The 27,882-nt window shown below is 48.4% G+C and overlaps 4 protein-coding genes and 1 pseudogene across 5 annotated transcripts in view; 1 reads left to right on the forward strand and 4 right to left on the reverse strand.

The window, feature by feature from the left end:
* Positions 1–27,882, reverse strand: part of ANKRD39 (ankyrin repeat domain 39) — a 745,852-nt gene that overhangs the window by 160,239 nt on the left and 557,731 nt on the right. The window lies entirely within an intron of this gene.
* FAM178B (family with sequence similarity 178 member B) overlaps positions 1–27,882 on the reverse strand; it is a 218,462-nt gene that overhangs the window by 124,200 nt on the left and 66,380 nt on the right. The window lies entirely within an intron of this gene.
* LOC126933522 (probable ribosome biogenesis protein RLP24) lies at positions 7,523–14,541 on the reverse strand (annotated as a pseudogene).
* On the forward strand, positions 14,925–17,443 carry LOC126934339 (cytochrome c oxidase subunit 5B, mitochondrial). The gene is made up of 4 exons (XM_050755170.1): positions 14,925–15,449; positions 16,333–16,406; positions 16,589–16,688; positions 17,245–17,443. The coding sequence occupies exons 1-4, from the start codon at positions 15,188–15,190 to the stop codon at positions 17,355–17,357; spliced, it is 549 nt and encodes a 182-aa protein (XP_050611127.1). The 5' UTR covers positions 14,925–15,187; the 3' UTR covers positions 17,358–17,443.
* ACTR1B (actin related protein 1B) overlaps positions 26,804–27,882 on the reverse strand; it is an 80,851-nt gene continuing 79,772 nt past the window's right edge. For both annotated transcript variants that reach the window (XM_050755162.1, XM_050755163.1), the window contains one exon: positions 26,804–27,798. In XM_050755162.1, coding sequence (XP_050611119.1) covers positions 27,696–27,798 — 103 coding nt within the window. In that variant the 3' untranslated portion in view covers positions 26,804–27,695. The remainder of the gene's footprint in view (positions 27,799–27,882) is intronic.

A 27,882-nucleotide genomic window follows, 5' to 3' on the forward strand; every position in this document is an offset into this window, starting at 1 on the left:
GGGTGTGGTGGTTGGCGTGCGCCTGTAATCCTAGCTGCTCCAGAGGCTGAGGCAGGGGAATTGCTTGAACCAGGGAGGTGGAAGTTGCAATGAGCCGAGATCGCACCACTGCACTCCAGCCTGAGCCGACAGAGCAAGACTCGGTCTCAAAAAAAAAAAAAAAAAAAAAAAAGCCGGGCGTGGTGGTGTTTACCTGCAGCCCCAACTATCTGGGAGGCTGAGGTGAGAGCATTACTTGAGCCTGGGAGGTGTAGGCAGAGGTTGCGGTGAGCCTAGATCGTGTCACTGCGTTCCAGCCTAGCCAAAGAGCAAACCCCCATCTCTAACACACACACACACACAAACACGTACGTTGAGATAGCTCTGTCTGGCATTGAGGAGCTTCCCTTGATGGGAGATTTACACAATTATTCTTAAAGGAGTGGGAATGGGCGTTACTGTTAAGCATGTTGCGGGATCTCCCGGATGTGCGTGTGCATGCTAGTACACCAAGTCACATGTCTCATTAGCATTTTAATTCTTAACCCAGGGGTGTGTTTTTTAGCATTAAAATGAGCATAGGTCATTCCAAGGACACTCTAATCATGGGTTTCTGTACTTGTGTGAATTTGGGGATTTTCCCTTCTACTGTTCATCCTCTTTGCTGCAGGATGTTCTGACCAGGAGCCGGATGTAGTTCATGCACCAGTGGGCGGTTTGTTCTCTCCATCAATCTGGCAAGTTCATTCCCATTTAAAGGAGGCTGTGACCACCCTATCTAACCGACCTCATTTTCCCCCTCGGAGACTTTGGGTCCATGTTCTTATGAATTGTGGAGGGCTGGGTCATTTTTTCTGGAGCTGCTTCATGCTGAGACAGGACCAGGGCCCGCAAAAGTCTCTTCCTGCTTGATTTAAAGTGATAGGGGTCATATCCTTCTCTGGGATAAGTTGAAATCCTTGCATAACTATCACTCTGACGTAGAATTGTAACCTAGAAGACACAGACTTTACATGGAGCTTAAAAAGCAAGGACCAAAGGTCAGTAGTAATAAGATGGCTATTTTAGGTCCCATGAAAGGTAGCAGAATGAAGCATCACATCATTATTCAGCAAGCAGAAGAACAAAAAGAGCTCCTACAAATAGGAGACCTGAGATGGGACTATCTTACGTTAAAGTAATCTTAATCTCTTTATTTGGGGTGTTGGTGTCTTTTCTTGAAAATGAACGTTAGGTCTTCTATAGACTTACAAAAGGATTTTTGATCTTTAGTTGTTGATGAAGAGTCCTGTGGAAACGTAAGGGAAACAATTTTTATCCTAGAGAGATGCACCCAGCTGGCAATGTCCTGGATTCTCTGGACTGTGGTGTGTTATGCTAGTCAGCTGGGCTACTGAGAGTGCTCCTATGAGAAGGGATTCAGTTGGTTTCATTGGTTTTAAGGAAGCCCCCGACGAGGGTAGGAAGCTTTCCCCAACAAGGGAGTTAGGCATTCAAGTCCTCGAGTCTGCAAATTAAAGATTGGGTGGCTGGGCGCGGTGGCTCACACCTGTAATCCAAGCACTTTAGGAGGCCAAGGCAGGAGGATCACAAGGTCAGGAGATCAAGACCATCCTGGCCAACATGATGAAACCCTGTCTCTACTAAAAATACAAAAAATTAGCCAGGTGTGGTGGCAGGCACCTGTAGTCCCAGCTACTCAGGAGGCTGAGGCAGGAGAATGGCATGAACCCAGGAGGTGGAGTTTGCAGTGAGCAGATGAGCAGAGATCGTGTCACTGCACTCCAGCCTGGGTGACAGAACGAGACTCCATCTCAAAAAAAAAAAGGAAACTGTCCTCTAGGCTGGGCATAGGGACTCACACCTGTAATCCCAGCACTTTCAGAGGCTAAGAAAGGCAGATCCCTTGAGTCCAAGAGTTTGAGACCAGCCTGGGCAACCTGGTGAAACCCCGTCTCTACAAAAGACAGAGCAAGACTCCAAAAAAAAAAAAAAAAGGTTGGGTGAAGTATCTGTTCCGGGTTTTTCATCAATTCCTGTGGCAGTGCAGTGTTTGGCCTACTAGGGTCAAGGGCAAAAGGTAAGTAAGGACTGACAGGCTGGTCTCTGTATGTAATAGAAAATTAGCTACACCTGCCACGTCCAGGGTCACTGGGTTCCTCTGTGGTAACGGGGACTGAATGACAGCCGGTGTTAGCCTTCGGGCTTCTCGGTCTTTAGTCAGGGCCATCAGGGAACTGGAGGCTCCTCTCTCCCTCTGGAGTTGGGGACGGTCCCGCTTCTGGTGACTGGCATCTCTGCACTGTGGATATGGTCTAGGTGGAGTGGACTTTTGGGCATTTTGCTCCTTGGCCTGGCAGTTTTGGGGCCAGTGTCCTGGTTTTAAGTGTAGCAGGTGTCCCCAGATTGGGGCTTGGTCTGGACACGGTGGCTTGTTCTCTCTGATAGTGAGGGCCAATAATCAGAGGCCTGGTGTATGTCTCTTGCCTCTTCCCTCTTTCACTTTTTAGCTTCTTCTACTCTGTCTCGTTATAGAAGACCTTGAAGCCTACATTAAGTAGCTCTTTCGTTGGTGCCTGGGGACTTACAGCCAGTTTTTGTAACTTTCTCTTAATATCTGGAGCAGACTGACTAATAAAATGAGTCCCCAGAAGAATTTGAGCTGCCTCAGAGGCAGGATCTCCACTGGTCTATTTTCCTAATGCCTTTACAAGGCATCTCTGTGAAGACTCAAAAGGACCATATTATATTTCAAAGGGGCTGGGTTGGAGATTGGTCTTGGGAGCCGCTCTTACTTGGAGGAACGCTAGAGGCAATCACTTTAATAAGAACTCGGAGGTCTCTTGCCAGAGCTTCACCAGAGTCGTCTTTATGATTAGCTTTTTCTGGCTCTCTTGAGGACGGAGGTCTCCAGGAAGCATGTAAATGATCACTTACTCCGAGAGTGGTAGTGGCTTGCTGGGTTATTTTGGCAACAAAGGAGGAGCCATTGTTGCTTTGGAGTGACTTAGGTAACCCAAATCGGGGAAAGATTTCTTTTAAGAGGCACTTGTGCCTTTTCTGTTTTGGTGGAGTAGGTTTCAGTCCATCCCATGAAAGTATCTATAAAATAGACTAGTAAGTGCTTAAATCTTTGTACCAGTGGAACTTAGGGAAGGTGTAACTGCCAGTCTTGCCCTGGGTACCTTCCTCTCTTCTGTACTGGCATCAGTAATGGAAGTGGCCTTATTCTCCCTTCTGGGTTATCGATAGAGTAAAGTGGTCTCGCTCTAGTGTCTGCTTTTGCAGTAGTAGCTAAGCCTGTTCCCTTAAGGGCTCATGTGACCAAAGCGTTAGAGTGCCCCTTCCTAGGTGTTACCCCCTTTGATTGATTTGCACTGATGACTTTGAGGTATTAAAAATTTTGGCCGGGCGTGGTGGCTCACGCCTGTAACCCTAGCACTTTGGGAGGCCAAGACGGGCGGATCATGAGGTCAGGAGATCGAGACCATCCTGGCTAACATGGTGAAACCCCGTCTCTACTAAAAATACAAAAATTAGCCGGGCGCGGTAGTGGGCACCTGTAGTCCCAGCTACTCGGGAGGCTGAGGCAGGAGAATGGTGTGAACCCGGGAGGCAGAGCTTGCAGTGAGCAGAGATCGCGCCACTGCACTCCAGCCTGGGCGACAGAGTGAGACTCTGTCTCAAAAAAAATAAATTAATTAAAAAATAAAAATAAAAATTTTGAATTTTGGGTCCACAATCATTAGGGTCTTGTGAATATCTCTGTTTGGTTGCACACTCCCTTTCAGTTTGTGTGTCTGCAGGCACTAGCTCAGGAGCCGTAGTTTCTGGGATGGAAGCCCTACTACAAATGGAAGGGATGCAGTCTGTTTAGCAGTTGCATTTGCTAAATTAATCTTTTTTTTTTTTTTTTTTTTTTTTTTTTTTTATTGTTGTAGAGTTCCCTCTTTGCTGTCCCCTGCAATGCATAACATCAACTGGTAACTGCTTAGTCTTTGGGCTAAGTCTCACATTGAGAAAAGAATGTGAACTCGAATGGTCCCTGCCTCTTTGTTAGTTAATTCCCTAAGGGGGAGTAGCCTCTTTTCTGGCTTTGGTGGGTGTCCTAGCGAGACTGGGCCCTTTTGGGAGTGTTGGGTGAACAGGCTGATATGGAAGAGGTGCAGCGGAAGACTCCAAGTCTGGTGAGGAAGGATCACGAGAAGGAGTAGAAGCTCTAGAGGTTTGAGGAAGGATCCCTGGACTAGATTTGAAGAAGGAGAGCTGTTAGTGGGAGGCATACTTCCTAATACAGTATCACGAATTACATCAGGTTCCCCTGAACCCTTCTGAACAACATGGGCACAACATATTTGTCACTGGTCTCTAAGACACTTGTGGGTTTTAATTTTTTTTTTTTTTTTTTGAGACAAAATCTTGCTCTGTCGCCCAGGCTGGAGTGCAGTGGCGTGATCTCGGCTCACTGCAAGCTCCGTCTCCCAGGTTCTTGCCATTCTCTTGCCTCAGCCTCCCGAGTAGCTGGGACTACAGGTGCCGCCACCACGCCCGGCTAATTTTTTGTATTTTTAGTAGAGCTGGGGTTTCACCGTGTTAGCCAGGATGGTCTCGATCTCCTGACCTCGTGATCCACCCGCCTCAGCCTCCCAAAGTGCTGGGATTTCAGGCGTGAGCCACTGTCCCTGGCCTCCACTGCCCTAACTTCTTTGTCTGTGTTCAGGGTCTGTGTCCTTCAGACCCTCCACATTCCTCCCAGAAGACCCTGGAAGGAACAGAAAGGGAGCTTTGGCAAACAGGGCTGCTTTAGGTAGTTCAGCAACCCCAGCACAGAGGATCCTTGCAGGGCCTGGCCACATCCAGCCAAGGACCTCCCCAGTCTCTTCCTCTTCTTCCTCCTCTCCTTCCATCCCTTCCCTTCTCCTCCTCCTCTTCCTCCTCTTAGGATCTCTCTTCCCTCCGCCCTGCTCTGCGGAACCACATGCTACATGTGCCCACTCCTGGTGAGTTGATCTCTCAGCCCAGTTAAGAAGGCATCTTTCAAACGGTCCCTTGGATAGTGATCCTAGTGATGGGACCGACTTAGGGGAGAGGGGCTGCAAGTTGGCCTTGCTCCTTCCCAACTCCTCTCATGTGAATGGCTGCTTATTCTTCCAGAGGTCAGCCTGGAGTGACACTTTCAATTATTTTATTCACTTATAGCCCCACTTTGTGTAATCATCATGTTTTGATCCTCTACTATGTGCTATATACAGTACATACATTTTAACTTATTCCCTGTAATCACCCTATAAAAGGGAAATTAGAGGTTCAGAGAGGTTAAGTAAATTGCTCAAGTTGCACAGCCATGAGGTGAGGGCCATTTGAACGCATGTTTCTCTGATTACAGAACCCATTCCTTCCCCTCCATATTCCACTGCCCGATTTCAAAAAGGTTATTAGAGAAAAGATAGAAAATCCAAACCAGGAAGAGGAGGAAAAGCCAAACTTTGTTCAGGAAGGCTAATGTGATTGTTGTGAATGAACATTAAACCTGGCTCTGAGCTTCTTGGAAGCAAGAGAAGAAGGGAAGGGGGTGGGGAACACAAAGGACTCCATGCTTCTCTCTCTAATATAGAGTTCTATGGTAGAAGGAAATAACGTGTTTTTCCTTATTTCCAATTCCAAAAGTAATTTCTCCTGTGTGATTTTATACAAGGACATTATGTAACAAAATGGTTGTAGGTTTGAATAACCAGGTATATCAGAAGATGGAGAAACAATTGTCCTGTATCATGCACCCTTCATTATGCAGTCATTCAACAAAGCTGAGCACCTGCCACACTGCCTAGACCCAAAACATGTGCCAAAAGATAATAACCCTGCCGTGTACTCAACCCCACAAAGGAGGTGTGCCCGGAGGGCTGCAGGAGCACACTGAAGCAAGATGGCAACCCTGCCTGGGAGAGTCCAGTGACCTCAGACAAGGTAACATTTGCCCAAAGTCTTGAAATTTGACTTGAAATTTACTATTTATCTCCAAGAGGATAAAAAGCATTCAAGGCAAAGGGAATAAAATGTGCAAAGGCGTGAATGCTTGAGGCCTGAGATGTCGCTTATCAGTGGGCAAGTGCAGGACTGCTAGGTGTCAGCCAGCCTGAGGAGGACCTTACGGGGCCGGGCAGAATCCAGTTCGGGTTCAGGACTCAAGGAACAGGCCAAACAGAGACGGGAGGGGTGGGAAACAGGGAGTCCTGAAGAAGGTGGTTGTAAAATTGGAGTGTGGGAGTGGATGTCAAGGCCCTTAACAGGGGCCACTCCAGGGACTATCGCTGGGGAAGAACTGACAAACATGACAGAGAGATGGGAGAGGGATTCCACTGTGTAACTCAGAGGATGACCCCATTTACAAGATGAGTGGGGTCAAGGTGAGCTCAGCTGGAAGCCATGCCAATTTTGTTTGTTTGTTTGTTTGAGACGGAGTTTCATTCTTGTCGCCCAGGCTGGAGTGCAGTGGTGCAATCTCGGCTCACCACAACCTCCGCCTCCCACGTTCAAGTGATTTGCCTCCTGAGTACCCGGGATTACAGGCACCCACCACCACGCCCGGCTACTTCTGTATTTTTGGTAGAGACAGGGTTTCTCCATGTTGGTCAGTCTGGTCTGGAACTCCTGACCTCAGGTGATCTGCCTGCCTTGGCCTCCCAGCCATGCCAATATTAAGAGCCCACACAGGATGGGGAGCTGAGGTCTAACAGGAAATTATTCCTGTAGATTGAGTGTATAAAATCAGAACAAACATCTGTGAAGGTAACACTTCCAGACACTACTCATGGGCCTAGGAGTCCTTTTGGGGTGAAATGCCTCCCCTGAGGACAGAACTGAGATGCCAGGAGGAGGGATGAATGACTAATGTGTGTCTTCATTATCTTCCTTATATGTTACTTTTTTTTTTTTTTTTAACTGCAAAGAATATTTTCTTTTATATATCACTAGCTGTGAATTCTTGTCATGAGTTGTTACATAAATGCTGCCTAGGGCCATTATCCAAGTGGCATGACCATTTTATGTCCACAATTCACTTCTGTATTGATAGAATTTTCTCTTTTTTTTTTTTTCTGAGACAGAGGCTCACTCTGTTGCCCAGGCTTGAGTGCAGTGGTGTGATCTCTGCTCACTGCAACCTCCCCCTCCCAGGTTCAAGCAATTCTCCTGACTCAGCCTCCCTAGTAGCTGGGATTATAAGTGCTTGCCACCACGCCAGGCTAATGTTTGTATTTTTTAATTTTTTTATTTTTGAGATGGCGTCTCGCTCTGTCACCCAGGCTGGAGTGCAGTGGCGCGATCTCGGCTCACTGCCAGCTCCGCCTCCTGGGTTCCCACCATTCTCCTGCCTCAGCCTCCCGAGTAGCTGGGACTACAGGCGCCCGCCACCATGCCCGGCTAATTTTTTGTATTTTTAGTAGAGACGGGGTTTCACCGTGTTAGCCAGGATGGTCTCAATCTCCTGACCTCGTGATCCACCTGCCTTGGCGTGAGCCACCGCGCCCGGCCCACAGTGAGATTTTTAAGAGACATTTTCCATGTCCACAGCCTATTGTAAATGCTGTACCACTTTCTCTTCCAACGGCTTTCCTTTGCCTGCAAGAGGAGTTCGAATAAAATAAATGTTTTGCTTGATTTCTTTGATGTCCTGGATTTTCTGTAGTTCTTTATTTTTCTTCAATCTGTTCATTATACATTTAGCTTGGCGTTTCTTTTGTTTTTATTTTAAGTTCTGGGATACATGTGCAGAACATGCAGGTTTGTTACACAGGTACACATGTGCCGTGGTGGTTTGGTGCACCTACCAACCCGTTATCTAGGTTTTAAGTCTCTCATGCATTAGGTATTTATCATAATGCTCTCCCTCCCCTTGCCCCCCACCCCACGACAGGCCCCAGTGTGTGATGTTCCCCTCCCTGTGTCCATGCGTTCTCATTGTTCAAATCCCACTTATGAGTGAGAACATGTGGTGTTTGGTTTTCTGTTCCTGTCTTAGTTTGCAGAGAATAATAGCTTCAAGTTTCATCTGTGTCCCTGCAAAGGACATGAACTCATTTTTTGTTTTAAGGCTGCCTTTTTTTTTTTTTTTTTGAGACAGAGTCTGTCTCTGTGGCACCCAGGCTGAAGTGCAGTGGTGTGATCTCAGCTCCCCGCAACCTCCGCCTCCTGGGTTCAAGTGATTCTCCTGCCTCAGCCTCCTGAGTAGCCAGGATTACAGGTGTGTGCCACCACACCCAGCTAATTTTTGTATTTTTAGTAGAGACAGGGTTTCACCATGTTGGTCAGGCTGGTCTCGAGCTCCTGACCTCGGGTGATCCACCCATCTCAGCCTCCCAGAGTGTTGAGATTACAGGCGTGAGCCACCGCGTCTGGCCAGCTTGGCATTTCTGTTTAATCTCTTCAGCTCTCTTAATTGCATCAATAGTTTTATTCCATAGGGCTTGCTGGTGTTTGATAGGTTCATTTCTACGTTTTTCAAATTCAAATGAATGATCCACTGTAAGCTCTTTACCAGGAATGTTTTAGTCCACTTGACTCTGCAAGAATTGCATCTCTTTTAAAGTTTTTATGACATTTGGATTTTCAAACTCTGAACACATTGTAGTCATTGAGAACAAAGATCATGCTGTGGCTAGGGTAAATGGGCCCTAAACAGAAATACCACTTTTGATATACACATTGAACCTTTGTAGGTCCCCACTGACCAAAAGCCAAGTTTGAGAGGAAGTCTTTTTTTTTTTTTTTTTTTTGAGACGGAGTCTCACTCTGTCGCCCAGGCTGGAGTGCAGTGGCGCAATCTCAGCTCACTGCAAGCTCCGCCTCCCAGGTTCATGCCATTCTCCTCCCTCAGCCTTCTGACTAGCTGGGACTACAGGCGCCACCACCTCGTCCGGCTAATTTTTTGTATTTTTAGTAGAGACGGGGTTTCACCGTGTTAGCCAGGATGGTCTTGATCTCCTGACCTCGTGATCCGCCCTCCTTGGCCTCCCAAAGTGCTGGGATTACAAGCGTGAACCACTGCGCCCGGCCCCCTTGTTTTTCCTTAAAAAAAACGTGTAGAGAGATGATTTGAGCTCATGTTTTCTGATGTCATTTTTTGGAGGGGAACCTTCTGAAAGGTTCCTTCACTGAATCTTCTGCTCACGGAGCAGGACTGTTGTTGGAGACAAATGTTCATTCAGAGGATGTGTTCGATAGCTCTGCAGATTCATTCACTCACTTCTTGACTGCACACCCAGGTGTTTGTGCTAATCTGTAATGTCTTCCCCTTGGCTTACAAAGAGATAGCATCATCGTCTCCATGCAATCAATGGGGTTTATGGAGCACTTACTGTGCGCTAAGCCCCATGCCAGGCACTTGGATAAGGAGACGAGTTTGTTCTAGGAGGTCCTTCCCTTGAGGAACTCACACTTAGGAGGAGAGAAAGGTGGACCCACAGGCCCCTATGAGCAGCAGAGGCATCAGAGCCCCTTCCCACGTCTCACTACGACCCTGCAAGGTGAACCTTCCTTGCTTGCTTGCTTGATGCTTGATTTTTAAAATTGAGATATAATTCATATGCATTACCATTCACTCTTTTAAAGTGTACAATTCAGTGGTTTTTATTATATGCACAAGGTTTTGCATTCAACTCTCAGATGAGAACGCCTGTGCCCATCAGCAACCACGCTCCATCCCTCTCCCCCAGGCCCTGGCAACCACGAATCTACTTTGTAGCTCTATGAATTTGCCTATTCTAGACATTTTGTATAAAAGGATCTGTTTGGCAGGGTGCAGTGGCACGTGCCTGTAATCCCAACTCTTTGGGAGGCCCAGGCCGGTGGATTGCTTGAGCTCAGGAGTTCAAGACCAGCTTGGGCAACATGGTGAAAGTACAAGAAGTACAAAATGTAGCTGGGCGTGGTGGTGCGTGCCTGTAGTCCCAACTACCTGTGGGGGCTGAGGCAGGAGGATTACTTGCGCCCAGGAAGTTGAGGCTGCAGGATTCCAGCCTGGGTGACAAAGTAAGATCCTGTCTCAAATAAAATAATTTAAAAAATATAAAAATAAAAGGAACTCTACAATATGTAGTCTTTTGTGTCTGGCTTCTTCGATATACTGTAATGTTTTTAAGGCTTATCTATGTTGTAGCACATACCAGTACTTCATTCCTTTATATGGGTGAATAATATTCCATTATATGGCTGTTTCATGTTTTGTTTAATCTATTCATCATCAATTGATAAACCTTTGGGTCATTCCCACCTTTTCGGTATTGTGAATAATGCTGCTATAAATATTTGTGTGTAGGTTTCTGTGTGAAGACATTTTCAGTGCTGTCCCTGGATATGCCTAGGAGTGGAATTGCTGGGTCACATGGTAGATTAATGTTGAACTTTTTTTTTTTTTTTTTGAGACAGAGTCTCGCTCTGTCTCCCAGGCTGGAGTGCGGTGGCATGATCTTGGCTCACTGCAAGCTCCGCCTCCTGGGTTCACACTATTCTCCTGCCTCAGCCTCCCAAGTAGCTGAGACTACAGGCACCTGCCACCATGCCCGGCTAATTTTTTGTATTTTCAGTAGAGACAGGGTTTCACTGTGCTAGCCAGGATGGTCTCGATCTCCTGACCTCGTGATCCACCCGCCTTGGTCTCCCGAAGTGCTGGGATTTCAGGCGGGAGCCACCGCGCCCTGCCAATGTCGAACTTTTTAAAGAGTTGCCAAGTTGTTTTCCCAAACAGCCGCACGATTTTATATTTCTATCAGCAGCGTATGAGGATCTGATTACCCCCATATCTTTGTGAACATTTATTATCATTTGTTTGTTTTGTGTTTTGAGACAGGGTCTCACTCTGTCCCCCAGGCTGAAGTGCAGTGGTGTGATCATGACTATGGTCCACGATAGCCTCAACCTTCCAGGGCTCAGGTGATCCTCCCACCTCAGCCTCCCAAGTAGCTGTGACCACAGGTGCAGCCACCACACCCAACTAATTTTTGTATTTTTTGTAGAGACAGGGTCTTGCTGTGTTGCCCAGGTTGGTCTCAAACTCCTGGGCGCAACCCATCTGCCCACCTGAGTCTCTCAAAGTGCTTGGATTATAGGTATAAGCCATGGCACCTGGCGTTATCTGTCTTTGTTATTTTAGCTATCCTATTGGATATAAAGTGGTATCTCAGTGTGATTTTGATTTGCGTTTCTCTGATGATGAATATGTTGACCATATTTCCATGTGCTTATTGGCCATTTAAAAACATTTTTTTTTTCTCTAAATAGAGATGGCATTTTCCTATGTTGCCCAGACTGGTCTCGAACTGCTGACCTTAAGCAATCCATCTGCCTTGGCCTCCCAAAGTATTGGGATTACAGGCATCAGCCACCATGCCCGACCCTATAGGCCATTTGTATGTCTTCTCTGGAAAAATGCCTATTCAAATACTTTACCAGTATTTTAGTTTAGTTTAGTTTAGTTTAGTTTAGTTTATTAAGATAGAGTTTCACTCTTGTTGCCCAGGCTGGAGTGCAATGGTGATCTTGGCTCACCACAACCTCCGCCTCTTGGGTTCAAGTGATTCTCCTGCCTCAGACTCGCGAGTAGCTGGGATTATAGGCACGTGCCACCACGCCCGACTAATTTTGTACTTTTAGTAGAGACGGGGTTTCTCCATGTTGGTCAGGTTGGTCTGGAACTCTCAACCTCAGGTGATCCGCCTGCCTCAGCCTCCCAAAGCACTGGGATTACAGGCATGAGCCACTGCGCCCGGCCTTCTTTTTTTTTTTTTTAGAGACAGGATCTTGCTCTGTTGCCCAGGCTGGAGTGCAGTGGTACAATCATAGATCATTGTAGTCTCGAATTCCTCGGCTCAAATGATCCTCCTACCTCAGCCTCCTGAGTACTTAGGACTATAGCCAGGTGGCACCATGCCTGGCTAATTTTTTTTTTTTTTTGAGACGGAGTTTTGCTCTTGTTGCCCAGGCTAGAGTGCAGTGGCCCGATCTCAGCCCACTGCAACCTTGGCCTCCTGGGTTCAAGTGATTCTCCTGCCTCAGCCTCCTGAGTAGCTGGGATTATAGGTGCCTGCCACCACGCCCGGCTAATGTTTTATATTTTTAGTAGAGACGGAGTTTCGCCATGTTGGGCAGGCTGGTCTTGAACTCCTGACCTCGTGATCTGCCCGCTTGGCCTCCCAAAGTGCTAGGATTACAGGCGTGAGCCACCCGCGCCCAGCCAGTTTTTAAAATTTTGTAGAGATGGGGGTCTCCCTATGTTGTCTCAGCTGGTCTCAAACTCCTGCAGTGTGGTGGTTCATGCTTTGTAATCCTAGCACTTTGGAAGGCAGAGGCAGGAGGACTGCTTGAGGCCAGAAGTTTGACACCAACCTGGGCAAAATAGCAAGATTCAGTCTCAACAACAAAAATAATAAGAATTAAAAAAAAAAAAAAAGACAATGAAACTAAGGCAGAAAGAGGTTAAATAGTGTGCCTGAGTGGTTAAGCCCAATTCACATCCCTGAGGAAGTGCAGGTGATCAGTAAACATCTGAAAAGATGTTCAACTGCCTTAGCGGTCAAGGAGCTGAAATGTAAACACCAACAGCACTAAGGGCACTAATTTTTCCTTCATCCAGTGGGGCTAAATTTGCAAAGGCTTGGTGGTGGGGACTGATCCACACATGCCCTACTGGTGGGAGCATGAATTGCTCCAAACTTGGGGAAAGCAATTTGGCAGAATATATTATTATTATTATTATTATTATTATTATTATTATTTGAGACGGAGTCTCGCTCTGTCACCTGGGCTGGAGTGCAGTGGCCAGATCTCAGCTCACTGCAAGCTCCGCCTCCCGGGTTTACACCATTCTCTTGCCTCAGACTCCCGAGTAGCTGGGACTACAGGCACCTGCCACCTCGCCCGGCTAGTTTTTTGTATTTTTTTAGTAGAGATGGGGTTTCACCGTATTAGCCAGGATGGTCTCGATCTCCTGACCTTGTGATCCACCAGCCTCAGCCTCCCAAAGTGCTGGGATTACAGGTGTGAGGCACCGCGCCCGGCCAACATAGGGTTAAATCCTACAATGCACAACCTCTCTCAAAGAATTGTCAACCCAAGATGTCAGTTGTGCTGAAGTTGAGAAACCCTGGCATAGGGAAAGGAAAAAAAGAATAAACACCAAACTGCTAGCTTTTTCCTTACATATCTGTGCTGTTTGACTTATAATGTACATTTATTCTGACAACTAAAAAGTATCCTATAAAAATAATAGTAAGTTTATTGAGCTGGTAAAGACAATGATGAAGCAGAGGTGGCAGACTGTTCCCCAAGCCAACTGTTTCCAAAGGAGACCTGAGGGACTGGGTGTGAGTGAAGAGTGGTGGGAGGTGGAAGCAGCAGGGGATGAGCGGGGATATCCGGGGAGCCAGGCCCTGACCTTGGAGCTCACTCACACAATCTAAATAATCCCAGAGTGAGGCTGAGGGTTTCCTGAGTTGGATGAGGGCCTGCAAAACTTTCCTATTATTAAGCAAGCCTACTACGAGAATGAGAAGCCTAAACTCAATTCCATTTTACAGCCTGGAGTAAACCATTTCTGGTCAGGCAGCAGGGAAACATATCAGAGCTGAATATCTCACTGGTTTGCTGAGGGGCAAGTTAGTAGGTGTTCCTCAGGAAAGGGTTTTGTGGTCAATTAAGAAGGGAAACTCTGGCTTAAACTGCAGGTAAATTAAGTAAGAGGTCTTTGCTGCAAGCCTAATCAGAGCCTTTATTATGCTAGCGTCCATCTCCAAAAGGGTGGTCATCAAATGCAGGACCTCCCTGTCTTGACCAAGTCCTTTTTCTTGAGATGATATCTTGAGACTTGGATGGCATGGAATACACTCTGGGAAATACTAACCTAGTTGAACGACAGTTTTACTGATGTAGAAATGGTGGCCCAAAGGATAAAAAGTGGCTGAACTAGCTACTTTCCAGACCAATGCTTTTTTCTCCTGCCAAACAAACACCTTAACCACAGTTGCAAATTAACTATAGATCCTTGGGGAACATTCCTCAGAATTTTTCCCCAATTCAATTTGGAGGGGTTGCAGTGGAGGTGAGGGAGAAGGGAGTAACAGTGAAGCCATTCAAAGCAAAAATCATCTTTAAAAAATTTTGGCCTTAGAATACAGGTTTTTTTTTTTAATTGGTGGAGGGGGCACCCAGGAAGACCAGACGTGCTCCTGTGAAGCAATGCTCCACCACATCCTTTTGAAAATATCATAGCCTGCATGAGACAGGTGGGAGCACCTGAGCCTTCAATTCTCCCCAAGTTGCCTCCAGTGGATCTCACTGGGCCAGGAGAAGCCCTATAAACTGGTTTTGTATATTTTATACAAGAAGTAAATTTACTAAAATTCCTGGACCCTACTATATACCAGACCTCTGCAAGGCATTGAAGATTCAATGATGAGCATAATTCCCACTGGAACGGGATTTTTCTATCTGGTAGGGAAACTCAGATACCGCATGCAGCCGGCCTGTCACAGGGCTATACTGACTAAAGCTCACCCCAAGAAATTTGCACATCTTAGCCTGGCGGCAACAGCAAGCTATGGACGGACGACGTTTTCCGTTTCAAACACGGAACTCAAACCAGTCACAGCAGACTGACTGACTCCATTTCCTATTATCAATTCCCCTTCCTGCTCCTCCTCCCTTGGGAGCCTCGAAAAAGAGTGGCCACTTCCTCCACATCACCAGGGCCTTGGTCCTGGTAGGGGGTCCCGCCCCCGGCCCTGTCCTCCTCCCCAGGCCGGGAGCTCCGCGCCTCCCACACACAGTACAACTCTAAATAACAGGAAAGTGGGCCAGGACTGCAGGTAGGTCCCGTCCAATGCGACACGCTCGCGACGGCTCACTCCCTGCCACGAGAACCAGCCCTGCCACTAACCAGCCTAGTAAGGAACGCAGCGATCTTTAGGATCCCACTTCTAAATTCAAATCATTTGGGTTTCACTAAGTCTCCTGACAGACGGGGACTTCATGACTTCCATCAGCAGCCTCCACGTTTGCAGAACACGGACTACCGGGCCACACACGTAGGAACTCCAGTGCGGTGCAGCCGCTGAGCTCCAGGGACCAAAACAACTTTCCCACCTCCCAGCTTTACTAAAGAGCAAACCCGCCCCCAAGCCTCAGCCGCTGCGCGGTGCAGGAAGAGGCCGAGCTGGGCATGCGCAGTTTCCGTCCCCGCCACCGTCGTGGGAGTGGGCGGGCTCGAGGGCTGGGAGGAAGCGGAAAGCTGACCGGGAGGCGAAAGAAGCCCGCCCCCGGAAGTTCCTCCTGTCTCCGCAGCTTGTTCCCGGAACTGCTGCTGCTAGTCGAGGACGCGATGGCTTCAAGGTTACTTCGCGGAGCTGGAGCGCTGGCCGCGCAGGCCCTGAGGGCTCGCGGCCCCAGTGGCGTGGCTGCGGTGCGCTCCATGGCATCTGGAGGTACTCGGCTCGCCGGGCGTGCCAGGGACCAGACTGTTGCCCTCCCAGGGTGGTCCCAGGGCGGCCAAGCGGGGCTTGCCGTGCAGCTTCTGGAGGTCCCAGTGGCCGCTTACGGCCCCGAGTGCCTCAGGTTCTGCAGGCATCTCCCTGTAATTCTGGACCGCTGCTCCTGCCGCCCCCCGAACTGACTCCGCTGCGAAAGTATCCTAAATGAGGTGCCGGGTGACCTTGGGAGGGACCGAGACTGCCACCGGGATGGGGAGGGGTCCGGCCGCCTTTCAAACCTGCGCCCACCTCAAGCCGAGTGGGTTCTACGTGCCTTTAGACAAATGTCGACAAATTGGCCTCGGTGGTTGGAGAAAGAAAAGCTCCTAGGCCAGGCGCGGTGGCTCACAACTGTAATCCCAGCACTTTGGGAGGCTGAGGCGGGCAGATCACCTGAGGTCAGGAGTTCAAGACCAGCCTGGCCAACATGGTGAATCCCCGTGTTTACTAATAATACAAAAATTAGCCGGGCATGGTGGCGCGCGCCTGTAATCCCAGCTACTCGAGAGGCTGAGGCAGGAGAATCGCTTAAACCCGGGAGGCGGAGGTTCCAGTGAGCCAACATCGCGCCATTGCACTCCAGCCTGGGCAACAAGAGCAAAACTCCGTCTCAAAAAAAAACAAAAACAAAAACAAAACTTCCCCCAGTGCTGTTGCTTGTGTGGATCAAGACTTGGTGATTCTTGGGGGACCATGGATATGAGTAGCCTTTAGGAGCTTGTGAGCCCACTAAAACTTATACAGAAGTTTCAGGGCGACATTTTCCTTGATCATTTCTGTTTGTAATTTTTCTGAGAGTCATTTCGGTCAGCGTCGTAATTCACGTGTCTTCTTTTAGGTGGTATTCCCACCGATGATGAGCAGGCGACTGGGTTGGAGAGGGAGGTCATGCTGGCTGCAAGGAAGGGACTGGTAAGGAGAAACTCCCTTCTGTGTCTTCTGTGGAACTTATATGGCCTTGGATGTGTTCATAGTAGTCTCTTCTCTGGGAGTATTTGATCCAGGAAACTTGGCTTGTAGGAACAGTCCCCTGAGCTTCTGAAAGGTAGGGCTTATTTGGCATAATGGTTCAATTCTTGTTTTTTTTTTTTCAGGACCCATACAATATACTGCCCCCAAAGGGAGCTTCAGGCACCAAGGAAGACCCTAATTTAGTTCCTTCCATCACCAACAAGAGAATAGTGGGCTGCATCTGTAAGTACCTCACCTCTATTTTTTATCCACTTGCTTAATATATCCTACAATACAGGAGTCTATAAGCTAACTCAGATCTTCAGTGTGTGAGTGCATGTTGGTAAGTTTCTGTCAGGGTCTTGACCCTCTCAAGCCTCATTATGCCTGATAGTTCATCCTTACTGGAAAGAAGCGTGGCACAGCAGTAAGACTGGCTCACTGGGATTGCGGCATGAAGGAGTACCCACCCAGCAAATATTTATTGTTGTACTGCTTCTATGCCAGGCATCATTTTAGACACTAGGAATACCTACCAGAACGGACCCTGCTTTGCATTCTGCATAGGCAAGGGAATTGTTAGAATTTACAGTGACCCTAATACAAGCTCAGTTTACTCATAGGTGAACTCAGAGCCTCAATTTCTTCATCTGAAGAATGAGAGGAGGGCTTGAACTGATCTCTTAAGATGTCAACCATAGGCTGCTTGTGTATCAGAGTTGTCTGAGGAAAAGAAATTCTTGTTGAAAGGCTCCCTTTTTAGGCTGGATGACCCTCAACCACCTTTTTTCCCTTTTAGGTGAAGAGGACAACACCAGCGTCGTCTGGTTTTGGCTGCATGAAGGCGAAGCCCAGCGATGCCCCCGCTGTGGAGCCCATTACAAGCTGGTGCCCCACCGGCTGGCACACTGAGCGCCTGTACTAAGTTACTCAAAATGTGCTGTAAAGTTTTTTCTTTCCAGTAAAGACTAGCTGTTGCATTGGCTCCTTCTCCCATAGATGGCTGGTCTTACTTCTTTCCTGTATTCTTTGGGAGTCAGGGAATATTCTTATTTTGGGAATAGCTATCTGTTAATACTAGCTTGTCATCCACTTAGTGAAAGTGTATAACCAGTGTATAGTGCTTAGATTAATAATAAGAACAGATTGACAACCCGTAATGCAATGAATGAGACCACCTAGTATGACAGAAGGGGGCGGGCTGAGGAGTCAGGCTGACTGAACTTAAAATATTGGCTCCATCATTTGGCTCTATCCCTGTGGACATGTTCTCAGGGGTCAAGTACAACTACAAAAAGGTAAATACCTTGTGAGGTGCTTAATATGTAAAGAGCTGAGTGGATAGTAGGGCCTCACAGTATCATCATAGAGACAGGGTGGCCTTGTGAAGAGAGTTTTGGGGATTTTGAAGTCTTGAGGGACCCAGGTGCAAAGTAAGAATTCATGAGGAGGCCAGGCGCGGTGGCTCAAGCCTGTAATCCTAGCACTTTGGGAGGCCGAGACGGGCGGATCACAAGGTTAGGAGATCGAGACCATCCTGGTTAACACGGTGAAACCCCGTCTCTACTAAAAAATAACAAAAAACTAGCCGGCCAAGGTGGCGGGCGCCTGTAGTCCCAGCTACTCAGGAGGCTGAGGCAGGAGAATGGCGTGAACCCAGGAGGCGGAGCTTGCAGTGAGCTGATATCCGGCCACTGCACTCCAGCCTGGGCGACAGAGCGAGACTCCATCTCCAAAAAAAAAAAAAATTCATGGGGACACCAGCAGCAAAATTCAGAATATGGAATGATTTCAGAAATCACTGACCATGTTTCTTCAAATAAATTGGAAGGAGTCGGGGGAAAGGTAGGGAGATCACGTGGAGAAACAGATAACGGAGATACTAGTCAGCAGCGTGCACGCCTTGTTTAGATCTTGATTTGGAAACAATTATAAAGGAAAAAAAGTTGAGAAGAATTTGAACTCTGGACATTTGGTATGTAGACATTTACTATACTTTCAGGTATTTATGTAGTGTTTTTTTGTTGTTGTTTTTTTTTTTCATGCTTGAGATACGCATGGGAATCAGGGAGGGGAGAAATTCCGAAAAAGCCCACTTCACCTACTTCATACCTGTGACACCTTGGGACAAGTTAAAATCTCAAAAACCTCTTATCTACAAAATAGAAATACCTTTTCATTTTGTGTGGAGATTAGCCAGAGGTGGCTTCAGTTACTATCTTCACAAAATTGGTCCAAACTAGGTATTTCAGTGGGAGCTGATAGAGAAAAGCCCCTTCCCCTCATCTTGCCCATCCTGAAGGTGTAGTCAAAGCTATTGCTTCCATCCTTGTTCGTGACCTGTTTCCAGGAAATGCCCAAGCACTGACCTGCCATTTGAGGCCCTTTCCTCTGGGAAGGGGAGCTGTCAGATAACCCCCTGTGAGATCTAACCCCTACACGCCCATGAGATTAGTCTGCTGTCACTAAGCCCGTGTGGCTGGCCTGCCTTTCCCTTTCCACATCTCTTCCAACTCAAACTCTGCTGAGGGGGACTTTTGACTCCCCATATCATTAATCCAATCTGTTTTCTCCCTCCCTCATCTCCAAGTCTTTGCTTTTCTTTTTAAAAATTTAACCAATTTACTTGTAAAGAAAAATGGGCTGGGCATGGCAGCTCATGCCTGTAACCCCAACACTTTGGGGGACTGAGGTGGAAGGACCACTTGAACCCAGGAGGTCAAGGCTTCAGTGAGCCATGACCGTGCCACTGCACTCTAGCCTGGGTAACAAAGCGAGACCCTGTCTCAAACCAAAAACACAAGCAGAAAGAAAAATCTCCAGTACATTTGCAGACAGTGGCAGGCAGAATAATGATCCCCCAAAGATGTCCACATCATAAATCCCTAGAATCTGAATATGTTAGGTCACATAGCAAGAAGGAGTAGAGACTGCAGATGGAATTCAGGTTGCTAATCAGCTAATCTTAAAATAGTTACTTCCAGATTATCCAGGTGGATCCAAAAAGCACAAAAGCGGCAGAAGAGAATCAGAGACGTGACTCAGAATGGTCGGAGAAATGCAATGTTGGTGGCTTTGAAGATGGAGGAAGGGGCCCACGAGTCAAGGAAGGCAAATAGCCTCTAAAAGCTGGGAAGGGCAAGGAAATGATACTCTAGTCTTCAGAAAGGAGTGAAGCCCAGCTGACACTTTGACTTCAGCCTAGTGAGACCCACATTAGACTTGGGAACAGTAAGATAATAAACTTGTGTTATTTTAAGCCACTAAGTTTGTGAAAATTTTCTATGGCACCAGTAGGAAAAGAATACACAGATGAATAATAAATCCAATCCCTGAGTCAATGGGTCTCATATTTAGCACACTTTAGAATCACCTGGGGATCTTTTACAACTCCCAGTGCCCAGGCCACACCCAGACATTGGCTTAGGACCCAAGCATCAGAAGTTTAAAGTTCCACAGGTGCCTCCGACAGCAAGGCTGAGAACTGCTTCAGGCTAACCATATGGAGTAGCTCGCTGCCTTGCCTCATGGTAACTGGGAGCCCTAGTGGTAGGGGGCAAATAATGTTCCCCACTAGGAGGACAAAATATTCGCTTTTGGGCAGAAGAGGGCTCCATCTGAACCTCTGGCCACTTAGCAGCTTAAACTGGATGCCATCTCCACTCACCAAGGAAGAATATAGGCACCCCCCCTTTTTTTTTTTTTTTTTTTTTTTGAGACGGAGTCTCGCTCTGTCGCCCAAGCTGGGGTGCAGTGGCCAGATCTCGGCTCACTGCAAGCTCCGCCTCCCAGGTTTACGCCATTCTCCTGCCTCAGCCTCCCTAGTAGCTGGGACTACAGGCGCCCGCCGCCTCACCCGGCTAGTTCTTTTGTATTTTTTAGTAGAGACGGGGTTTCACCGTGTTGGCCAGGATGGTCTCAATCTCCTGCCCTCATGATCCACCCGTCTCGGCCTCCCAAAGTGCTGGGATTACAGCCTTGAGCCACCGCGCCCGGCCAGTCCTCACTCTTAACTGTATTAAACTCTCTCCAAGTACACAATGAGGAACTTTTTCCCAAGGCCATTTGAAAGTAAGGTGCTCTGATGCCCCATCACACGCTTGTGTATTTCTTACAAAGACATTCTCTTAATACCCACAACATGACCATCAAAATCAGGAAAGTATGATTTGTATATTCCTACCATCTAATCTTCAGACTCATTCAAGTTTTGCTAAAAGTTCCAATAATGTCTTCTATAGCAAAAGGACTCTGTTCAGAATCACGCATTGCCCTTAGTTGTTCCATCTGGAACAGTTCCTGTCTTTCCTTGACTATCCCGACTTTGACACTTTGAGAATTATACCAACAACTTGGGTTTGTCTGTTTCACACTGGATTCAGGTTACACATCATGGGCAAGGGATGCTGCACCCTTCCTGGGAGGCACGTGATGCCAACTTGTCCGCTGCTGAGGAGGTTCACTTCCGTCACTCGATGAAGCTAATGTCTCAAACTTCTCCACTGTGAAGTTGCTCTTTATTATCTTTTTTTTTTTTTTGAGACGGAGTCTCGCTGTGTCTCCCAGGCTGGAGTGCAGTGGCGTGATCTCGGCTCACTGCAAGCTCCGCCTCCCGGGTTCACGCCATTCTCCTGCCTCAGCCTCCCAAGTAGCTGAGACTACAGGCGCCCGCCACCTCGCCCGGCTAGTTTTTTGTATTTTTTTAGTAGAGACGGGGTTTCACCATGTTAGCCAGGATAGTCTCGATCTCCTGACCTCGTGATCCACCCGCCTCGGCCTCCCAAAGTGCTGGGATTACAGGCTTGAGCCACCGTGCCCGGCCTTTTATTTTTTTTGAGACAGAGTCTCGCTCTGTCGCCCAGGCTGGAGTGCAGTGGCCGGATCTCAGCTCACTGCAAGCTCTGCCTCCCAGGTTCACGCCATTCTTCTGCCTCAGCCTCCCGAGTAGCTGGGACTACAGGCACCCACCACCTCACCCAGCTAGTTTTTTTGTATTTTTTTAGTGGAGACGGGGTTTCACCGGGTTAGCCAGGATGGTCTCGATCTCTTGACCTCGTGATCCACCCGTCTCGGCCTCCCAAAGTGCTGGGATTACAGGCTTGAGCTCTTTATTATCTTATGAGGCAATAACTTTCAACTTATCAGTATGGATTCATGCTTTCTTATTTTATTCAGTGGATTATAATCCATGGCTATCATTATTTATTTTTTGGTGTTTAATTTGTTCCAAATTTGGCCAGTGGGAACCTCTTCAAGCTGGCTCCTGTGGCCTTTTGACATGCCCCTATCATTCTTTGAGCATTTCGTTTTTTGTTTTTTGTTTTTGAGACAGAGTCTCGCTCTGTCACCCAGGCTGGAGTGCAGTAGCACAATCTCGGCTCACTGCAAGCTCTACCTCCTAGGTTCACGCCATTCTCCTGCCTCAGCCTCCCGAGTAGCTGGGACTACAGGCGCCTGCCACCTCGCCCGGCTAATTTTTTGTATTTTTAGTAGAGACAGGGTTTCACTGTGTTAGCCAGGATGGTCTCGATCTCCTGACCTCATAATCTGCCCGCCTCAGCCTCCGGAAGTGCTGGGATTACAGGCATGAGCCACCGCGCGCAGCCTCTTTGAGCATTTCTTTTTATTTTCTAGAATAAAATGTTCCAGGCTCATCTTCCAGGCTGTGAATAAACCCGTGAGGAAGTTGCTATTATTACCATCCCCATAATAGATACGGGGAAGCCTTGGGACAGCTCTGGAATACACAGCAATTTCTTGTGGCAAGATTGTGAACCTAGACCATAGCTCCAGACCCTGAGCTCTTTTTCCCCCACCCCCAACTTTTACATTTTTATTTATTTTTGAAACAGGGTTTCTGTCACCCAGGCTGGAGTGCAGTGGTGTGTTCATAGCTCACTGCAACCTTGAAATTCTGGGCTCAAGCAATCCTGCTGCCTCAGCCTCCCAAAGTGCTGGGATTACAGGCATGCACCACCACACACAGCCCAATTTTCTATTTTAAAATAATTTTAGACTTAGAGAAAAATTGCAAAAAATAGTTCCTACTTACCTTTCACTCAGTTTTCCTTAATGTTAACATCTGGCACTACCGTAGCAGAATTATTGAAACCAGGAAATTAACACTGAGGCAGTACTATGGACTAACCAGCAGACCCTTTCGGGATTTTGCTGGCTTTCCTGGTAAGGTCTTTTTTCCAACCCCAGGATCTCACACTGCACTTGGTCTTTCCTTGTCCCCATGACCTGCCACTTGTGAACAAGACAAGTCTCTCTTCATTTGTAGACTGCCCTCAGTTTGGGTTTGCCTGCTGCTTGCTCCTGGTTAGATTGAGGTGTTGTGAGACCACCACAGGCAAAATCAGGCCCTTCTTAGTGCATCATCAAGAGATAATGACTTATGGCCAGGCCTGGTGGCTCACGCCTGTAATCCCAGCACTTTTGGAGCTGAGTCAGGCAGATAACTTAAGCTCAAGAGTTCGAGACCAGCCTGGCCAAAATGGTGAAACCCCATCTCTACTAAAAATACAAAAATTAGCCGGGTTCAGTGGTGAGCGCCTGTAATCCCAGATACTTGGGAGGCTGAGGCAGGAGGACCGCATGAACCCAAGAAGTAGAGCTGAGATCTCACCACTGTGCTCCAGTCTGGGCAACAGAGAGAGAGTCCATCTCAAAAAGCAAAGAAAAAAGAGACAATGACTTATGGCCAGGCTCGGTGACTCATGCCTGTAATCCCAGTGCTTTGGGAGGCTGAGGCAGGCGGTGTACTTGAAGCCAGGAGTTCAAGACTCACCAGGGCAATACAGTGAGACCCCCACTCTCTCCAAAAAGAAAGAACTAGTGGGGTGTGGTGGTGCCTGCCTGTAGCCCCAGCAACTTGGAGGCTGAGGCAGGAGGATCCCTCGAGCCCAGGAGATGGAGGCCACAGTGGGCCGTGATCATGCCACCACATTCCACTCCAGCCTCCTCAACAGAGTGAGATCCTGTCTCTAAAAAAAACCGAAAAAGACAATGACTTATTACTGGAGATGTATACTCTGATTATTTGGTTGAGGTAGTATCGACGTTTCTCCACCATAAAGTTACTATTTCTCCTTTTGTAATTAGTAAGTATATTGTAGAGGGATAGAGACAACACAAATGTCTTTACTTTTGCCCGCTGATTTTTGTCTCCATTCTTACCTGCAACAATGATCACTGTGGTGTTTCCTCAATGGTGACTTTCTTTTTCCACAATTCCTTTGACAGCAACTGGAGTTCTACCATAAGTGAGAGCCGTCCCTTCTTCCCCATGTATACATTTATTCAGTTACTTATTTGCATGAGTATGACTCACATATTTTATGCCATGGCTTATCATCCGTTACAGATTTGAGCATTGGGTGCTCCTTCTAATTGGTTCTTGTGTCCTTTAGACAAGCCCTTCCCTTTTTCACTTCCTTACTTTATGGTACCACGGAATATTCCAAGCTCATCTATTATTTTCCCTGTTCCAGGGAATTGTCCCAGGGGAAATGTAATGTCCCCTACTAGGAGGACCAAACCTTTGCTCTTGGGTGGAAGTGGCTTCTATCTGAGCTTAGCTTAGAAAATGGAGCCCATCGGCCGGGTGCGGTGGCTCATGCCTGTAATCCCAGCACTTTGGGAGGCCAAGGTGGGTGGATCACGAGGTCTGGAGATCGAGACCATCCTGGCTAACACGGTGAAACCCCGTCTCCACTAAAAATAAAAAAAAAAAAAAATTAGCCGGGCATGGTGGCGGGTGCCTGTAGTCCCAGCTACTCGGGAAGCTGAGGTAGGAGAATGGTGTGAACCTGGGAGGCAGAGCTTGCAGTGAGCAGAGATCGCGCCACTGCTGAGATCGCACCACTGCACTCCAGCCTGGGGAGACAGAGCGAGAAGATTCCATCCCCCGCCAAAAAAAAAAAAAAGAAAATGGAGCCCATCGGCTGCGTGCAGTGGCTCACACGTGTAACCCTGTAATCCCAGCACTTTGGGAGGCCAAGGCGGGTGGATCACGAGGTCAGGAGATAGAGGCCATCCTGGCTAACATGGTGAAACCCCATCTCTACTAAAAATACAAAAAAAAATTAGCCAGGCGAGGTGGTGGGTGCCTGTAGTCCCAGCTACTCAGGAGGCAGGAGAATGGCGGGAACCCGGGAGGCGGAGCTTGTAGTGAGCCGAGATCGCACCACTGCACTCCAGCCTGGGCGACAGAGTGAGACTCTGTCTCAAAAAAAAAAAAAAAAGAGGAAAATGGAGCCCATCTTCCCTCACCAAGAAAGAACATAGGTCTCACACTAATGGTATTAAACTATTTACAAGTACAGAATAAAGAACCTTTTCCTAGCATGGTATTTAGAAACCAAGATCTGGACACTGTATGTGCTCATAGCTATTGTAGTGTCACTGCTTCCAGACCTTCCCAGCAGACAGGGCTAGGAAATGCATGTCTATGTTCTAATGCTGGCTGTCACACACGGATGTGTTTATTTCAGTATCTATCTGTATGTATATTAAAACCATGAGTTCATACTACTTCCAACTCTAATCCAACACAGGCTTCATTCCAGCTGTACTACCTTCCTCCTCTGTAGCTTTTTCCAACAGTGAGAAGCTGGCAGAGTCTGAGCACTTTAACCTGCCAGTAGAAGGGGTACAGAGGATGGCACTTTGCCTCAAAGGACAAGATTCTGACAGGCACAAGCGAAGGTCATTCCCATGGAGAGAACAGCATGCTTGGAGGCTAGCAGGCAAAGGATATGAGGGGTAAGCCTAAAACAGGGAAGGAACAGGTCTCAAGGGGCCTGAGTCAAACACAACATGTAGCTCACGAAGGTGGTTTTACCAACATCACATCAATTGTTTCACGTCACCAGGCAGTGGAGAACCACTTGACACTTTGCAGTAGGAGGTGTCAGAACCAAGATTATCTGGGCTTTAGGTCCAGGAGCAAATAGATTGGGTGGGCAGGGAACGAAGCTGTGGTCATAAGCTACGGTGGCAGTGTCTGTACTGGAAAAGAAAAGACCGATGGGAAAGGTACCACAGAAGAACCACACCAGCTGGTGACTGACAGTGTGGGGGAGACAGGGAAGGCGTCGACGGATAAGGCTCCAACCTGGGAGGCAGGGAACCAGTGGTGCCACGAACAGAGCCCTGTGGGAAGAACTGGTCTGGAGGGCACCCTAACGTGGAGTTCTCCGTGCAAATTCTGCTCTGATGGGCCAGTGCAAGCATAATTGCCCTGTGACCACAAAGCCTCACAAACAGCCTTGGCAGACAGGCCTCAGTACTCTCCACTCCTACTTCATCTCCTCGGTCCTGGGCCCTCCCTTGGCCCCCACAAACCCCAAGTGACTACAACACACTGCTCTGGTCACCATCCTTCTATGGCTGGCCACCCATTTCCTAGGACACAGCTAACAATCCTCCACATACCAGCTTAACCCACCTTTTTGGTTCATCTCACACAATGGCCACAGACCAGTGACCCTTCCCTGCTGACTGGGCATTGGGTCTCTGCCTTCCTCTCCAGCCCCACTGGTCCCAGGTGCTTTTTTTGTTTGTTTTGAGACGGAGTCCGGCCCTGACGCCCAGGCTCACTGCAAGCTCCGCCTCTGGGGTTCACGCCATTCTCCTGCCTCAGCCTCCCATGTAGCTGGGACTACAGGTGCCTGCCTCCATGCCCGGCTAATTTTTTTTTTGTATTTTTTAGTAGAGATGGGATTTCAATGTATTAGCCAGGATGGTCTCAATCTCCTGACCTTGTGATCTACCTGCCTCGGCCTCCCAAAGTGCTGGGATTACAGGCGTGAGCCACAATGCCTGGCCAAGTCCCAGGTGCTTCTTTGGGCTCTCACATCTGCTTGGAATGACTGCCCGTCCCTGGCTAACCTCTGGGCCCTTGCAAGTCGGCCTGCCCCAACTGTTGGACTAGACGCCTATTGCCTCGGCTCCACCAACTCTTACTAAAATGGCCCTTCTGTCTTACTCCCCTGACCTGTGTATTTGTTACGGCAAGGATATAACTTGTTGACCACTGGCCCCAAAGACACGGTACCATCCTGGACACACTGTAGATGCTTAAACATTTAAGGAAGGCAGCCTGGTTCTGCTTCCCCTGGTGGACTGCAGCAGGGGAGGTGACAGGTGAGGGAACTATGCTCCAGGGTGAGAGCCCGGCCTCCTGAGGCCTCTCGTGCCACGTTGCCCGGCCAACCACTGAAACCCTCACGCTGCTGAGCTAGAGCCAGTGCCATGCTGCATTCGCTCTGGTCCTTTCTCTGAAAGTCCCCAGGGATGGAAGAGCAAACAACAGCACAGACAGCCACAAGAAAACAGAGCCACACACTGGGCCTTGTCCATAATTATTACTACAATGATTTACAAAAGTTTTTTTTCAGGCAACTGTGTTAAATTATTGTACATATCTGACAGAGGGAAGTGGGGCCCTGGCCACAGCAAAAGTGACGACCTCTTTCTTGGGTGAGGTGAGAGAAGAAAATGTCCCCCACCCCCTTTTAGGTCTGACTCATTAAGTGGCTTCCCTTCAATAAATGATGAGCATCAACCCTTTCCCGCCCAGGGTGCCAAGGGCAGAGGGAGGCGCAAGTCGATGAAGTGCTCCGAGGGGAGAGTGCAGCAGCTCCGGCCACCTTGCAACCTCTGCCCTGGCTCCGAAGGGCCTGACCCTGGGCTGCACCCCCTTGCTGGGGACGGAAGACCATTCAGTACTGAGCCCTCCACCAGGGCATCTACCCAGGAAGACAGGACAGAGTGTGGAAGGGGCTGTGCCACCCTGTCGGGTCACGAACAGGAGGTGGCAATGGACGTGCTGACACACCAGCGGGAGCTGCTGGACGCCCCTCCAGCCCACTCCCCAAACTGGCTACACAGGCATCCAGGCATTCTGGCCCTGGAGCTCGGGGAGGCAGCCCTGAGAGTCAGAGCAGGGAACCACAGGCCTAGCTGGCCCTGCCGGGGGTATACCCAGAACAGCCCGACGTGGCACTCAATTCCCACGCGCCAGCTCAAGGCTCCTGTCCATGCAGCTCAATGTTACTCATATGTGCGTGTCGTGTGTGTGTAGAGGGGAAGGCTGCAGGGGGGCACTGTCGTGCCGCCCACCCAGGGGTTCAGGGCATGCAGGGGACCCTAAGCCAAGTATGCGAGCCCAGACCAAAAAGGGTTAAAGGCTCTGGCTGCCCTCCCTCCCCCTCTCCCAATGTGCCCCGCCCTCCTCGGGCACTAGAAGGTTTTGCGATGAATAGCACGGGAGCCATCCTCTTCATACTCCTTTTTGGACACCCACATCTTCTTAAAAGTGTCCAGAGAAGCCAGTATGGAGCCACTGTGGGGATGGAGGGATACTGTTGCTGTGGACCTGTCGGGGAGCCAGCCACCTTCCTGGGCGCTCAGAGTTCCGTTTCCCTAA

The sequence above is a fragment of the Macaca thibetana genome, chromosome 13 (assembly GCF_024542745.1).
Source record: "Macaca thibetana thibetana isolate TM-01 chromosome 13, ASM2454274v1, whole genome shotgun sequence".
Classification (NCBI taxonomy): Eukaryota; Metazoa; Chordata; class Mammalia; order Primates; family Cercopithecidae; genus Macaca; species Macaca thibetana.